At 41.2% G+C, this 15655-nt stretch overlaps 1 protein-coding gene across 1 annotated transcript in view; it reads right to left on the minus strand.

The window, feature by feature from the left end:
- Nucleotides 1-9215: 9215 nt before the first annotated feature.
- Nucleotides 9216-15655, minus strand: part of NOSTRIN (nitric oxide synthase trafficking) — a 64236-nt gene continuing 57796 nt past the window's right edge. The window contains 1 exon segment of the mRNA XM_047085260.1: nucleotides 9216-9352. Within this exon segment, the coding sequence (XP_046941216.1) occupies nucleotides 9216-9352 (137 nt within the window).

Genomic DNA, 15655 nt, shown 5'->3' on the forward strand with positions numbered 1-15655 from the left:
GGGAGGGAGATGGTTCCAGCCAGCTCCTTTGTCCCCAGAGAGGCATCTGGAGCTTGTGCCTGACAACGTCTTATCCTATTTTATCACCGTCTTGACTCAAGGGAATATTTTAACAGTGACAGTACAATGAGCAAAAGTACAGCTTTCCTAAGCAGACCTTTACATTTGGCCTTATTTTTTGATATAACTACATTTAAATGAATACATAAAATTGTATCAAAACCCGATTTTGGTTTTTGTGGACCTAGCTTGATTTGGAGCTCAAGTTATATTAGTGGATCCATTGCTTAGCTGTTTTTTTCTAGGTTGAGGCCCCACATGGTAGACCCCAGCAACTTCAAGCTGATCCCAATCCCTGAACCAATCACTGGTGATCAGGGGGTAAAGTACACACTTTGATTAGACTAGCTCCTGGCTGTAACCCAGGTGTGGAGGTAGGTTAACTTCAAAAATGGAGCTAAGAGAAGGGGCATTATAGTTCTCTAAGGGACAGACTAGATAATTTGACATCAAAAAATATCAGGTTACTGCTACAGTGAATATATATTTACTTAATTCCCTACCTGAATTATATCTACAAGGAACAAGCATAAAACAAAGAAAAATCTTCATTCACTGAAACTAGACGAAAACCATGTCTCATAGCACAAACTCTTGAAGATACAATGTTTTGTATCATGTAGTGAGGAAGGCATTGAGCAGGCTTGCCTTGGTAAGAAACTCTGAAGGGTTCCTTTCACCTGCAAGTTACAGAAATAGAGATTGGGGATGAGAGCAGAAATGGGGAGCTTCCTTCCACCTAGGGTCCATTTCTCTTTAGGGACAGCCATTTTTCATTTCTAAATGGGTGTGGAGGTAGGGCAAGGTCTGGGAGGTAAGGCCAGGTAGGAGGAAAGTCCCAAAAGGACAATGTAGGAACCAGCTTTACTGCTGGGGTCCAAAGAAAAGTGCACTATCATATGAAACAAAAGGCCTTAAGCAGTGGAACTTTATAGTGAATTGTTTTCTCACCTGAGAAGTTGATTTGTTCCAAAATTGGAATTTGTTTGGGCTGGACGCTTTAGAAAAATAGCTATTTCTTTTTAAAAACTTTTATGTGCCTGGCACTGTTCTAAGCCCTTTATGCATATCTACTCATTTATATTTCCTCAACAGCCTGTGAGGTAGATACTATCCATAACCTTGTTCTACAGATAAGAAATCCAACATAGTAAGAGTTCTAGTAACTTTGAGTCACACAGCTAGTAAGCGTTAGAGTCGGAATTCAGACGTAGGTGGCGGTCTGCCACCTAATTCACAAGCTTCACCTGGACTACACCTTATGCATTTCTGTGCTGCATTGCAGGAAAAGTATATGAAGACAAAGCCCTTAACAAAGATTCTAAACAAACTTGAACTTCAATAATATAACGTAGCATTTGTGTTTCTTTAGAAGTATAAAGATTAAGAGAAAGAAAGGTAAACTCTCTTGAAAGTAGAGGAATATGCTTTGGATCCATAGGAAATACCTTCACCAAGACAACAAAACAGCTTCAAATCTCGGGAAGACAATGAGCAGAGTACCTGGCCTTTTGGACCCAAAAGGCTCACTGAAACAGTCTCTAAGCCTCGAGGACTGCGGTCATCAATTTTATGGAAATGTTGGACGGAGGGCTGTTGACTTAGGTATAACTCTTTGTTCAGTCAAATATAAAGACCTTAATTGTTGAGGGTCACTATGTGCCAACCCAGGAATATTCTGGAGCTAATATTACCAATATATTATCTTAAATGATACAGTGGCTACATTGTGAAAATGTCACTTTGAATGAATAAAAATACACATGAAAAGCAAACCAAACTATCTCATTAAGTTTGCTCTTTTTTATACATTGTATTTAGGATGGTATATTGCAAAACTAAAATAATTTTAGGGGTGCCTGGGTGGCTCAGTTGGTTAAGCATCCAACTCTTGATTTTGGCTCAGGTCATGATCTTACAGTTTGTGAGACTGAGCCCCTCATCAGGCTCTGCACTGATCATGGAGCCTGCTTAAGATTCTCCCTCTCTCTCTCTTTCTCTCTCCCTCTACCTCTCCCCCAGCTCACGTGCTTGCTCTCTCTCTCTCAAAACAAATAAACTTGAAAAAATAATTTTAACCATTTAAAATCTTCCTGATATGGAAATAAAACACAAGATACAAAGGTAAGATTTTCCTAAATGGAAAAGAAACACACAAGTAGTAAAGCTGATTAAAATGGAATCCAAGGGCACCTGGGTGGTTCAGTCAGTTAAGCATCTGACTTTGGCTTAAGTCATGATCTGACAGTTCATGGGTTCGAGCCCCACATGGGGCTCTCTGCTGTCAGCACAGAACCCACTTCAGATCCTCTGTCCCCCTCTCTCTGTCCCTCCCCTGCTCATCCTCTCTCTGTCTCAAAATAAATAAATAAACTTAAAAACGAACAAATAATAAAATGGAATCCAAATGGAGTAGACTAATTTTGTAATAAAATGAACAATGAGATCTTTAAAAATTAAATTTAAAAAATATTAAAAGGGGCACCTGGATGGCTCAGTTGTTTGAACGTTTGACTCTTGATTTTGGCTCAGGTCATGATCCCAGGATTGTGGGATCAAGCCCCGTGTTGGGCTCCACATTGAGCACAGAGCCTGCTTGGGGTTCTCCCTCTCTCTCTCTCTCTCTCTTTCTCTCTCTTTCTGCCTCTCTCTCTGCTCATGCTCTCTCTCTCTAAAAGTAATAATAATAGAAAAAAAATTTAAAAATTAAACTCAATCACTACACTGTTCAACTTAAAAAACAAATAATTGGCACAGAATCTGCTAAAATGTTCAAATGCATTAAAAATTTCAATTTCCCAGCTGATGAGGATTACAAAGTTACTTCTCCTCCAACTCAGAAAATTCCTAGACAGAGACCATTAGTTCTGTTTTGATTTGTGTACCGTGACAGCAAATTGCCTATTTTGCTATTCCCTTGCATAGTGTGTCTGGCACAAAGTAGAAGCTTAAGAAATACCTGTTAATGTCGAGCACACCGTCCAGACTCAACAGAAAATTATTTAATAGGAAGTCAAAATTAAGCCTTTGAAAAGGAGCTAACTTGTTCAATAATACCTGCAGGTGTGTTTCCGCTATCTTCAGCCATTTTTAGGTGATAAAGATGGCCCTGCAGGCGCTCTTGACTTAATGACGAGCTAATAGAGAATAAGATTCATTCCGAATAAAGAGTTTCATCTAAGTAGAAATAGAGTCCAGTTGTCAAGTAAACTGGAGGAAATAGAAGCTATTTTATTTAAATAGAAGGGGCTATTTAAAATCAGCCCCTTTCTTGGTTATCGTTAAATACATCATGGTGAGAAGCGTGAACACTCTACGATGTGGTATGATGTGAAGAATGTTTAGAGTTTCGTCACGTTTCCCGTTCTCTTAGCAACCAGCTGGAAGCAGCTGAGGATAAGGTCTTTCATTTGAAAGAGGCAATATATGAGATTCAAAGTATAATGATAAATCTTGAATAATTTGTGAAAAGTTCTGTTTGCCAGCATCAAAATGGTGTTGTGGAAAAATCTGAGAATTAAGATGTGGTCCCGTCTGTGGTACCTGATCTTAAGCGAGTCATTTAATCTTTTTGAGTTTCAGCTATACTGTACTATGGTAGTTTCCCAAACTTGCCATTTTCTTTTCTGTTGATCAGGTCAAGGAAGTTTGCTTGTATTCTCAGTTAACTAAAAGTAATTATCATGGCGGCACCTGGGTGGCTCAGTCAGTTAAGCTTCTGACATGGTTCAGGTCATGATCTCACGGTTGGTGGGTCCTAGCCCCACATTGGGATCTGTGCTGACAGCTCAGAGTCTGAAGCCTGCGTTGTGTACTGTGTCTCCCTCTCTGTCTGCCCCTCCCTCTCTCGTGCTCGGTCTCTCAAAAATAAACATTAAAAATTAAATTAAATTAAAATAATTATGAATGTTTGTTAATGTTATCATGTTTTTTCTGCATCTATATAGATTTGCATCTTTAATCTGTCAACATAGTGATTTATATCAATAGATTTTTTTTTTTAAATATTGAATCAACCCTGCCTTCCTGGAATAAATCCAATTATCCATGATGTGCAATCTTTTTTTTTTTTCAATAGTGTTGGATTCAGTTTGTGAATATTCTGTTTAAATTTTTATATCTATAGCCATAGATGAGATTGGCTTATAATTTTCCTTTGTATATTAACTTTGGTTTTGGTATCAAGGTTATCCTAGACCCTCAAACCTTGAAAATAGTTCAGCTGTGTTCCTTTTTTTTCTACTTCCTGAAAAAGTCTGAATGAGATTATCTGTTTTTGAACTCACCTATGGAACTATCTGGCCTGTGTTTTCTTTGTAGGAAGATTTATTTTGCAAATACTCATTAAATGTCTTTAATAGTAATTAAATTATCCAGTTATATTTTGTTTCTTGAGTGAGTTTTGATAATGCGTATTTTTTGAGAATTTTGTCTTTTGGGCTTGCTTTTCTACAAATTTATTGGTGTAAAGTTGTTGATAGTATATGATTTTAGTTTTTAGGTATCTGCTGTAGTATGTCCACTTTTACCTTATAAATAATATTTTTATGCTTTTTTGTCTTAATTCTGCCAAAGGTTTGCTCAATTTATTAATCCTTTCAAAGAACCAATCAACAGCTTAATTCAATATTTTATTTTGTTTTATACTTCATTAACTTTTGCTCTTTCTTTTCTTTTTATTTCCTTTGCTTTATTTGGGTTGATTCTGCTGTTGTTTTTATAAATCCATACTTAGGATACTTAGTTCATTCATTTTAGCCTTTCTACTTTTCCCTATAGAATTTTTTAAGCTGCTTTCCCAGACTTACAGGTTTTAATATGTAGTAGCTTTCCTATTTTTTATTTCTAATATTTTAAAATTTCTATTAAGATTTCTTCTTTGACCATGGCTTATTTAGAAGTGTGTGTGTGTATGTGTGTGTGTACATACATGTGCTTAGGTGCTTGCAGGTGCACATATGTATGTGTTCTCCAAATGCATGTGGTTTTTAAATTATCCTTTTCTTAGTAATTTTTAACTTCTATTGTGGTCAGACCATTCTAGAGACTTGTTCTGTGGCCTAGTGCATGATCAATTGTTGTACTGTATTTATTGTACTGTACTTACCCTTCTTCTTGTGAGATGATAAAATGCCTACCTGATGAGGTAGTGAGATAGATGACATAGGCATTGGTGGCATAGTGTTGTTAAGCTACTATTGACTTTTGATCGTAAGTCAGAAGGAGGATTATCTACTCTTAGACCCTGGGTGGTGGGGTGGGGAGTAAAGGGGAATGGATTGTGAGGGGAGAGCTGTTTGCTTCTCATTCTCTAGTATCAAGATAGGGACCATACCAGGCTTTCTTCTGCTAACAAGAATATCAAGTAAGTGGCTGAGAAAGAAGAGGAGTCTCTTGTGAGGGGGTGTAATGTAGTCCAAAGTGTTCCTTCTTTCCTGGGCCAAGAGTGAGCATGTGACAGAAGAGGAAAGGAGCAGCCCTCACAATGGAGAAAGCCTTGTTGGACACAGTCCCCAGCAACACTCATCTTTAAAAACTTATTGGACCAAAAGGAAGGGATATTTCTTTTTTTAGAGCGGCCTTCCTGGGTACGTGGTATTCTCCACTTTCTCCTTCAACAGTGCTCCTTCCGCGGTGCGTCTGTAGTTTAGACACTATTCTCAGGATTCATTCAAGTGAGTCAGTGGTTCTCAAGTTTCAATTTGCACTAGAAACACCTAACCCACAGACGTCACTGTTTCTGGCGAAGGGTAAAGTATGGGCTGACATTTTGCATTTCTTAGTCCAAGGTTATATCGGTGCTGCCGGTCCCAGCACCGCGCTCGCAGAATCCCTGCAGCAAGCCCTGAGCCATTTGCCCCAGTGTCAGAAAAACCCAAGTTACAAGCCAGCTGAGACTGAGCTCAGTAACACATTTGCCACCTCATATACGTGGCTAGGCAGGTCCCAGTCCTTTCCAGGCACTCCTTGGTGTGACTCCCTATGTGGTCCCCAGATCTCTATCATTAGTCCTGAGCTGTGGAATCAAGGTCTTTCTCTTGCCCGTTCGGTTTGCTTCCACTCCCAGGTCGGCTTCTCCTTATCCTGTAGCTCCTCCAAGAAAGAGTATTTCACTCGAATTCTGTGCAAGTCTCTTTATTCCAAACTCTGGCCGGTTGGCGGAAGCTGCTTTCCTCCCATTGCCGTGATCCCCCCCCCCCCAGGGGGTGGCCACTGGGATGTCCCGCTTAGGCACATTTCCTCAGCTGCAGGCACCCACAGGTCCACCTAGTTTCCCTAAACCGAGCTCCCGGCTAAAGCGCAACCTGGATTCTCTGGCTTGGTGGTTTATCGTCCATGGTGCTTGTGATTGGGAGTGGGAGGCCTGGCATCCTTGGCTCAGCAGGGCTCTGCACTCTGGATCACAGCTTCCCAAAATCTCTGACACTATCCTTGTAGCTCTATCCGAGTAGCTGCACTCCCTCTGCAAAAGATTCCTGCTCTTCTCTGCTGTGTCCCCAACCCTGGTCCAAGTCCGAGTCCAGTCCCACCGGTTTGTAGGCCCCCTGCCCCCACCTCCAAGCATATCTGCCCTGGGATTATACACGCTTCCTGTGTAACACTGCAAAGAACAATAGGACATGTTATTTGATCCTAATGCACTTTTCTTGCTCTAGGTCAGGCTGATTACAACCCCAAGGCCATTAAGACTTTGAGGGAGGAGGGTTTTTTGGGGGGAGGGGAGAACAAAGTTACCCTCTGCTCAAATTACTGATCAGTTAAAGCCTTATAATACTGTGCAATAAAATTTACTTTACCCTAACCTGGATATTACTTTTTGATAGATCGGAAGGCACTTTAAGTGATAAAATTGCTTTTTGTCATTATACATACTAATTATTATGGGTAATTGAAAATGCAAAAAAAATGAAATTCATAGATCTTTCTGGTTGATAGCATGATAGATGTATCAGTTTGCATTCTACTAGAAAGAAGATAAAGTAGAAAAATGCCTTGTGATGTTTTCAGTGGCTCAGACCCCTACTGCCTATATTTCAGGTTGTTAATGTTGCTAAAAACTTCCTGAGATATGGAACTGAATAGTGTAGTGTAATTATGAAAGCCCAATAAAGAGTTTAAAAGTATGAATATTAAAAATTATTTTATTCTGTATGGAAGACTTTTGTACGTCATTAATCTTCACAATATACATTTAATTTTTATCTAAATATAAGGGCTACCATTCCTACCTGTCCAATCGCAAAATTCTTGCCCAACTGAAAGGATATTCAACAAGTCTGTCCTACCCAACTGTATTTGTATATATAGTTTCCCTATAGTATTTCTTTGAGGTTTAAATATTATATAACACAGATGCAAAAAGAATTTTCAGCAACATTACAAAACAGGGAAATCATTTATGTTTTCACAAAGTAAAACTGACTTATGAAGAAAGAGGGGCGTCCTTCTTTGAAAATTGCTTCCAGTGAGTTTCAGGGCCCAACCACCATTATCATCATTTTCTCTACACAAATGATCCATTGTAGGCTGCAGTCAATTGCCACACAATTTTTTATACATCAAGGCTTAATGGAAAGAAGTAAGATGAAGAGGAAATATAAATTCAAATTTTCTGTTCATGGTCTAATGGCCTATTATTCAGCCAACTTTCTACATGTAGAAAGCCTTCATTAGTACACCATTAAGGGTGACATTAAAACTTCTGATCTGCTCTTCTAGGCTGTAAGTTATGTCTCACATAACAAATTTTACTTGAGCTCCTTCAGGTCTGGTATCTCTATCTATAAATATCTCTATGTGTTCATTATATCCTGCTATAGGAGTGCAGTGGTGCAGAGTATAAAAAACATAGGTACCTTGGTTTGAAAAGTTCCTTTTTGAAAGTGCAAAATTTAATTAAAAGTAAAGATGTAGGTGGCAGGACAGTAATGGAATGGATTTTAATTACTCTAATGTCAGACTGTTAGGCACAATAGTAAACATGCCCAGATGTTTCTATTAACACCAGGACCTTCCACTCAATAGAGTGTGATCTCCAGGCTGACTTAGGTCATTTTCTGAAAGATGCTGCTGAACCACTTCTCTCCATTTTAAAATGTTCCCCTTGGGAAGAATTTGAGGCCTACCCTGTCTCATCCCCAACCTTTACCCATTAGAGGGCATTTGAGGAAGGAACATAAAACTGCTTCTCTCTAAATATTCCATTTTAACCATAAATGTTGATTTCCAGAACTTTCCATCCAGAGAGACTCATTAGCGTTTTAAGGTTCCTTTCACTAGGAAGCTGCTGAGGATATTCTCTTCACACTGACTAATTGGGAAGTGCGAGTTTCGTACCTCTAAATTGGTATATGAAGTTTCCAAATGGACAAGGAGGCAAGAGTTTTCAGGCACTGTCTCCTTCCTAACCCTTTCCTATCCACCTTGCTCTTGCTTTCAGATTCCAAACCATCTCTGGCTCACACCAGACCTCACTTCTAATAGAAGTTCTGGTTGTGCATAGAAGGTGTACAAGAAGCCACTACATCAGAAGGTTGGCTCAGGATGGGGCTCCATTCTACACTGAACTTCACCTAGTTTCCAGACCTCTTGTCTAGCATCCCCTCTCCTGATCATAGGGACTCTTGGCCTCAGCTCCTGATTCTTTATTCTACCCTCTCCTAACCTGGGCCTATCTCCCAGGGGTCTTATCTGCCAGGGCTCTGCTGAACTCTTCTTCTCAGACTTAATCTGGTCTTCCTTGTCTCCCAGACACTGCCTGACCCCTCACAGGCCTGCTCTGGCCTGTTGGCACACGATCCAGATGAAAAAAACATCTAAGTCCTAATCTCTGCAGCACTACCAGAAAACTATGTGACTTCAGGCAAGTGGCTGAATGATCTGAGCTCTGTCTCTCTGTGTGTGACACCAGGGGCTGTGTTGGGGCATCTCTAGGGTCTCCTAGGATTCGAAAACTCTAGGAACTGCAGGGTCTCTTTCTTTTCTCCCTTTGCTCTCCATCTTCTAACTCTGTTTCAGGCAAATAAGCAGGAGTGCAAAGTGCCATGACACAGAGGGAGGACACCGTTACCTATTTGTAAAGATTACAGCATTTATCTTTATTTGCACAGCATTGTGAAGTTTACGGACTAAGGCGGCACGTTTGGAATCTTGTCTTACGTCTGTGTAGCCGGGTTCCCAGCATTTGAAGGGAGCTCCTCCACGTAAGCGGCAGGAAAATGACCCCTTTTTCCGTTCAAAGAACCAAACCACCATCCTTCTTTTTCTTTCTTGTATATAGTCACAATGTCACCTGTAAAAATGCACATTTAGTTAGACAAACAGGTCTCTGCCATTTAAGCACAAGCCTGAATCCAGTTGGTAAAACAATTTTAAGGAGATTGTGCTTTCAAGGAGTTACTTGTTAGCATCAGTCTCTGCATGTGATTTAGGTAAAGCCAAATTTATTGAACACCTCTGTGTGAAGCAGGCATAATGCAGAGAATATTAAAAAGCATAAGATAATGAGCAATCGAAGTTATGCCATAAAATAGTTTCATTAAAAACGAGTGGCATTGGGATTCTGGGAAGATGGCGGCGTAGGAGGACGCTGGGCTCACCGCGCGTCCTGCTGATCACTTAGATTCCACCTACACCTGCCTAAATAACCCAGAAAACCGCCAGAGGATTAGCAGAACAGAGTCACCAGACCCAAGTGCAGACGAGAGGCCCACGGAAGAGGGTAGGAAGGGCGGCGAGGCGGTGCGCGCTCCACGGACTGGCGGGAGGGAGCCGGGGCGGAGGGGCGGCTCGCCAGCCAAGCAGAGCCCCCGAGTCCGGCTTGCAAAAGCGGAGGGGCCTGACGGACTGTGTTCCAACAGCAAGCGCGACTTAGCGTCTGGGAGGTCATAAGTTAACAGCTCTGCTCGGAAAGCGGGAAGGCTGGAGGACAAAGGGAGGGTGAGCTGTGGAGCCCCCGGACGACAGAGCTCAGTTTGGCGGGGAACAAAGGCGCTCGCCAGCGCCATCTCCCCCGCCCATCCCCCAGCCAAAATCCCAAAGGGAACCGGTTCCGGCCAGGGAAATTGCTCGCTCCGCGCAAACACCCAACTCTGTGCTTCTGCGGAGCCAGACCTCCGGCAGCGGATCTGACTCCCTCCGGCTGCCACAGGGCCCCTCCTGAAGTGGATCACCTAAGGAGAAGCAAGCTAAGCCTGCCCCCCCTGCCGCCGTGCACCTTGCCTTCCCACCCCAGCTAATACACCAGATCCCCAGCATCACAAACCTGGCAGTGTGCAAGTAGCCCAGACGGGCCACGCCACCCCACAGTGAATCCCGCCCCTAGGAGAGGGGAAGAGAAGGCACACACCAGTCTGACTGTGGCCCCAGCGGTGGGCTGGGGGCAGACATCAGGTCGGACTGCGGCCCCGCCCACCAACTCCAGTTATACACCACAGCACAGGGGAAGTGCCCTGCAGGCCCTCACCACACCAGGGACTATCCAAAATGACCAAGCGGAAGAATTCCCCTCAGAAGAATCTCCAGGAAATAACAACAGCTAATGAGCTGATCAAAAAGGATTTAAATAATATAACAGAAAGTGAATTTAGAATAATAGTCATAAAATTAATCGCTGGGCTGGAAAACAGCATACAGGACAGCAGAGAATCTCTTGCTACAGAGATCAAGGGACTAAGGAACAGTCACGAGGAGCTGAAAAACGCTTTAAAGGAAATGCAAAACAAAATGCAAACCACCACGGCTCGGATGGAAGAGGCAGAGGAGAGAATAGGTGAACTAGAAGATAAAGTTATGGAAAAAGAGGAAGCTGAGAAAAAGAGAGATAAAAAAATCCAGGAGTATGAGGGGAAAATTAGAGAACTAAGTGATACACTAAAAAGAAATAATATACGCATAATTGGTATCCCAGAGGAGGAAGAGAGAGGGAAAGGTGCTGAAGGGGTACTTGAAGAAATAATAGCTGAGAACTTCCCTGAACTGGGGAAGGAAAAAGGCATTGAAATCCAAGAGGCACAGAGAACTCCCTTCAGACGTAACTTGAATCGATCTTCTGCACGACATATCATAGTGAAACTGGCAAAATACAAGGATAAAGAGAAAATTCTGAAAGCAGCAAGGGGTAAACGTGCCCTCACATATAAAGGGAGACCTATAAGACTCGTGACTGATCTCTCTTTTGAAACTTGGCAGGCCAGAAAGAATTGGCACGAGATTTTCAGGGTGCTAGACAGCAAAAATATGCAGCCGAGAATCCTTTATCCAGCAAGTCTGTCATTTAGAATAGAAGGAGAGATAAAGGTCTTCCCAAACAAACAAAAACTGAAGGAATTTGTCACCACTAAACCAGCCCTACAAGAGATCCTAAGGGGGACCCTGTGAGACAAAGTACCAGAGACATCACTACAAGCATAAAACAGACAGACATCACAATGACTCTAAACCCGTATCTTTCTATAATAACACTGAATGTAAATGGATTAAATGCGCCAACCAAAAGACATAGGGTATCAGAATGGATAAAAAAACAAGACCCATCTATTTGCTGTCTACAAGAGACTCATTTTAGACCTGAGGACACCTTTAGATTCAGAGTGAGGGGATGGAGAACTATTTATCATGCTACTGGAAGCCAGAAGAAAGCTGGAGTAGCCATACTTATATCAGACAAACTAGACTTTAAATTAAAGGCTGTAACAAGAGATGAAGAAGGACATTATATAATAGTTACAGGGTCTATCCATCAGGAAGAGCTAACAATTATAAATGTCTATGTGCCGAATACCGGAGCCCCCAAACATATAAAACAATTACTCATAAACAGAAGCAACCTTATTGATAAGAATGTGGTAATTGCTGGGGACTTTAACACCCCACTTACAGAAATGGATAGATCATCTAGACACACGGTCAATAAAGAAACAAGGGCCCTGAATGAGACACTGGATCAGATGGACTTGACAGATCTATTTAGAACTCTGCATCCCAAAGCAACAGAATATACTTTCTTCTCGAGTGCACATGGAACATTCTCCAAGATAGATCATATACTGGGTCACAAAACAGCCCTTCATAAGTATACAAGAATTGAAATTATACCATGCATACTTTCAGACCACAATGCTATGAAGCTTGAAATCAACCACAGGAAAAAGTCTGGAAAACCTCCAAAAGCGTGGAGGTTAAAGAACACCCTACTAACGAATGAGTGGGTCAACCAGGCAAATAGAGAAGAAATCAAAAAATATATGGAAACAAACGAAAATGAAAATACAACAATCCAAACGCTTTGGGATGCAGCGAAGGCAGTCCTGAGAGGAAAATACATTGCAATCCAGGCCTATGTCAAGAAACAAGAAAAATCCCAAATACAAAATCTAACAGCACACCTAAAGGAAATAGAAGCAGAACAGCAAAGGCAGCCTAAACCCAGCAGAAGAAGAGAAATAATAAAGATCAGAGCAGAAATAAACAATATAGAATCTAAAAAAACTGTAGAGCAGATCAACGAAACCAAGAGTTGGTTTTTTGAAAAAATAAACAAAATTGACAAACCTCTAGCCAGGCTTCTCAAAAAGAAAAGGGAGATGACCCAAATAGATAAAATCATGAATGAAAATGGAATTATTACAACCAATCCCTCAGAGATACAAACAATTATCAGGGAATACTATGAAAAATTATATGCCAACAAATTGGACAACCTGGAAGAAATGGACAAATTCCTGAACACCCACACTCTTCCAAAACTCAATCAGGAGGAAATAGAAAGCTTGAACAGACCCATAACCAGCGAAGAAATTGAATCGGTTATCAAAAATCTCCCAACAAATAAGAGTCCAGGACCAGATGGCTTCCCAGGGGAGTTCTACCAGACGTTTAAAGCAGAGATAATACCTATCCTTCTCAAGCTATTCCAAGAAATAGAAAGGGAAGGAAAACTTCCAGACTCATTCTATGAAGCCAGTATTACTTTGATTCCTAAACCAGACAGAGACCCAGTAAAAAAAGAGAACTACAGGCCAATATCCCTGATGACTATGGATGCCAAAATTCTCAATAAGATACTAGCAAATCGAATTCAACAGCATATAAAAAGAATTATTCACCATGATCAAGTGGGATTCATTCCTGGGATGCAGGGCTGGTTCAACATTCGCAAAGCAATCAACGTGATACATCACATTAACAAAAAAAAAGAGAAGAACCATATGATCCTGTCAATCGATGCAGAAAAGGCCTTTGACAAAATCCAGCACCCTTGCTTAATAAAAACCTTTGAGAAAGTCGGGATAGAAGGAACATACTTAAAGATCATAAAAGCCATTTATGAAAAGCCCACAGCTAACATCATCCTCAACGGGGAAAAACTGAGAGCTTTTTCCCTGAGATCAGGAACACGACAGGGATGCCCACTCTCACCGTTGTTGTTTAACATAGTGCTGGAAGTTCTAGCATCAGCAATCAGACAACAAAAGGAAATCAAAGGCATCAAAATTGGCAAAGATGAAGTCAAGCTTTCGCTTTTTGCAGATGACATGCTATTATACATGGAAAATCCGATAGACTCCACCAAAAGTCTGCTAGAACTGATACATGAATTCAGCAAAGTTGCAGGATACAAAATCAATGTACAGAAATCAGTTGCATTCTTATACACTAACAATGAAGCCACAGAAAGACAAATAAAGAAACTGATCCCATTCACAATTGCACCAAGAAGCATAAAATACCTAGGAATAAATCTAACCAAAGATGTAAAGGATCTGTATGCTGAAAACTATAGAAAGCTTATGAAGGTAATTGAAGAAGATTTAAAGAAATGGAAAGACATTCCCTGCTCATGGATTGGAAAAATAAATATTGTCAAAATGTCAATACTACCCAAAGCTATCTACACATTCAATGCAATCCCAATCAAAATTGCACCAGCATTCTTCTCGAAACTAGAACAAGCAATCCTAAAATTCATATGGAACCACAAAAGGCCCCGAATAGCCAAAGGAATTTTGAAGAAGAAGACCAAAGCAGGAGGCATCACAATCCCAGACTTTAGCCTCTACTACAAAGCTGTAATCATCAAGACAGCATGGTCTTGGCACAAAAACAGACACACGGACCAATGGAATAGAATAGAAACCCCAGAACTAGACCCACAAACGTATGGCCAACTCATCTTTGACAAAGCAGGAAAGAACATCCAATGGAAAAAAGACAGCCTCTTTAACAAATGGTGCTGGGAGAACTGGACAGCAACATGCAGAAGGTTGAAACTAGACCACTTTCTCACACCATTTACAAAAATAAACTCAAAATGGATAAAGGACCTAAATGTGAGACAGGAAACCATCAGAACCTTAGAGGAGAAAGCAGGAAAAGACCTCTCTGACCTCAGCCGTAGCAATCTCTTACTCGACACATCCCCAAAGGCAAGGGAATTAAAAGCAAAAGTGAATTACTGGGACCTTATGAAGATAAAAAGCTTCTGCACAGCAAAGGAAACAACCAACAAAACTAAAAGGCAACCAACGGAATGGGAAAAGATATTTGCAAATGACATATCGGACAAAGGGCTAGTATCTAAAATCTATAAAGAGCTCACCAAACTCCACACCCGAAAAACAAATAACCCAGTGAAGAAATGGGCAGAAAACATGAATAGACAGTTCTCCAAAGAAGACATCCAGATGGCCAACAGGCACATGAAAAGATGTTCAGCGTCGCTCGTTATCAGGGAAATACAAATCAAAACCACACTCAGGTATCACCTCACACCAGTCAGAGTGGCCAAAATGAACAAATCAGGAGACTATAGATGCTGGAGAGGATGTGGAGAAACGGGAACCCTCTTGCACTGTTGGTGGGAATGCAAATTGGTGCAGCCACTCTGGAAAGCAGTGTGGAGGTTCCTCAGAAAATTAAAAATAGACCTACCCTATGACCCAGCAATAGCACTGCTAGGAATTTACCCCAGGGATACAGGAGTACTGATGCATAGGGGCACTTGTACCCCAATGTTCATAGCAGCACTCTCAACAATAGCCAAATTATGGAAAGAGCCTAAATGTCCATCAACTGATGAATGGATAAAGAAATTGTGGTTTATATACACAATGGAATACTACGTGGCAATGAGAAAAAATGAAATATGGCCTTTTGTAGCAACGTGGATGGAACTGGAGAGTGTGATGCTAAGTGAAATAAGCCATACAGAGAAAGACAGATACCATATGGTTTCACTCTTCTGTGGATCCTGAGAAACTTAACAGGAACCCATGGGGGAGGGGAAGGAAAAAAAAAAAAAAAAAAAAAGGACGTTAGAGTGGGAGAGAGCCAAAGCATAAGAGACTGTTAAAAACTGAGAACAAACTGAGGGTTGATGGGGGGTGGGAGGGAGGGGCGGGTGGGTGATGGGTATTGAGGAGGGCACCTTTTGGGATGAGCACTGGGTGTTGTATGGAAACCAATTTGTCAATAAATTTCATATATATAAAAAAAAAAACAAAAACGAGTGGCATTGGGGCCCCTGAGTGGCTCAGTCGCTTAAGTGTCCGACTTCAGCTCAGGTCATGACCTCACAGTTCCCGGGTTCGAGCCC

The sequence above is a fragment of the Lynx rufus genome, unplaced genomic scaffold (genome assembly GCF_022079265.1).
Source record: "Lynx rufus isolate CCGP_SWC_20201006 ecotype Redwood Valley unplaced genomic scaffold, mLynRuf1.p SCAF_2, whole genome shotgun sequence".
NCBI classification, from domain to species: Eukaryota; Metazoa; Chordata; class Mammalia; order Carnivora; family Felidae; genus Lynx; species Lynx rufus.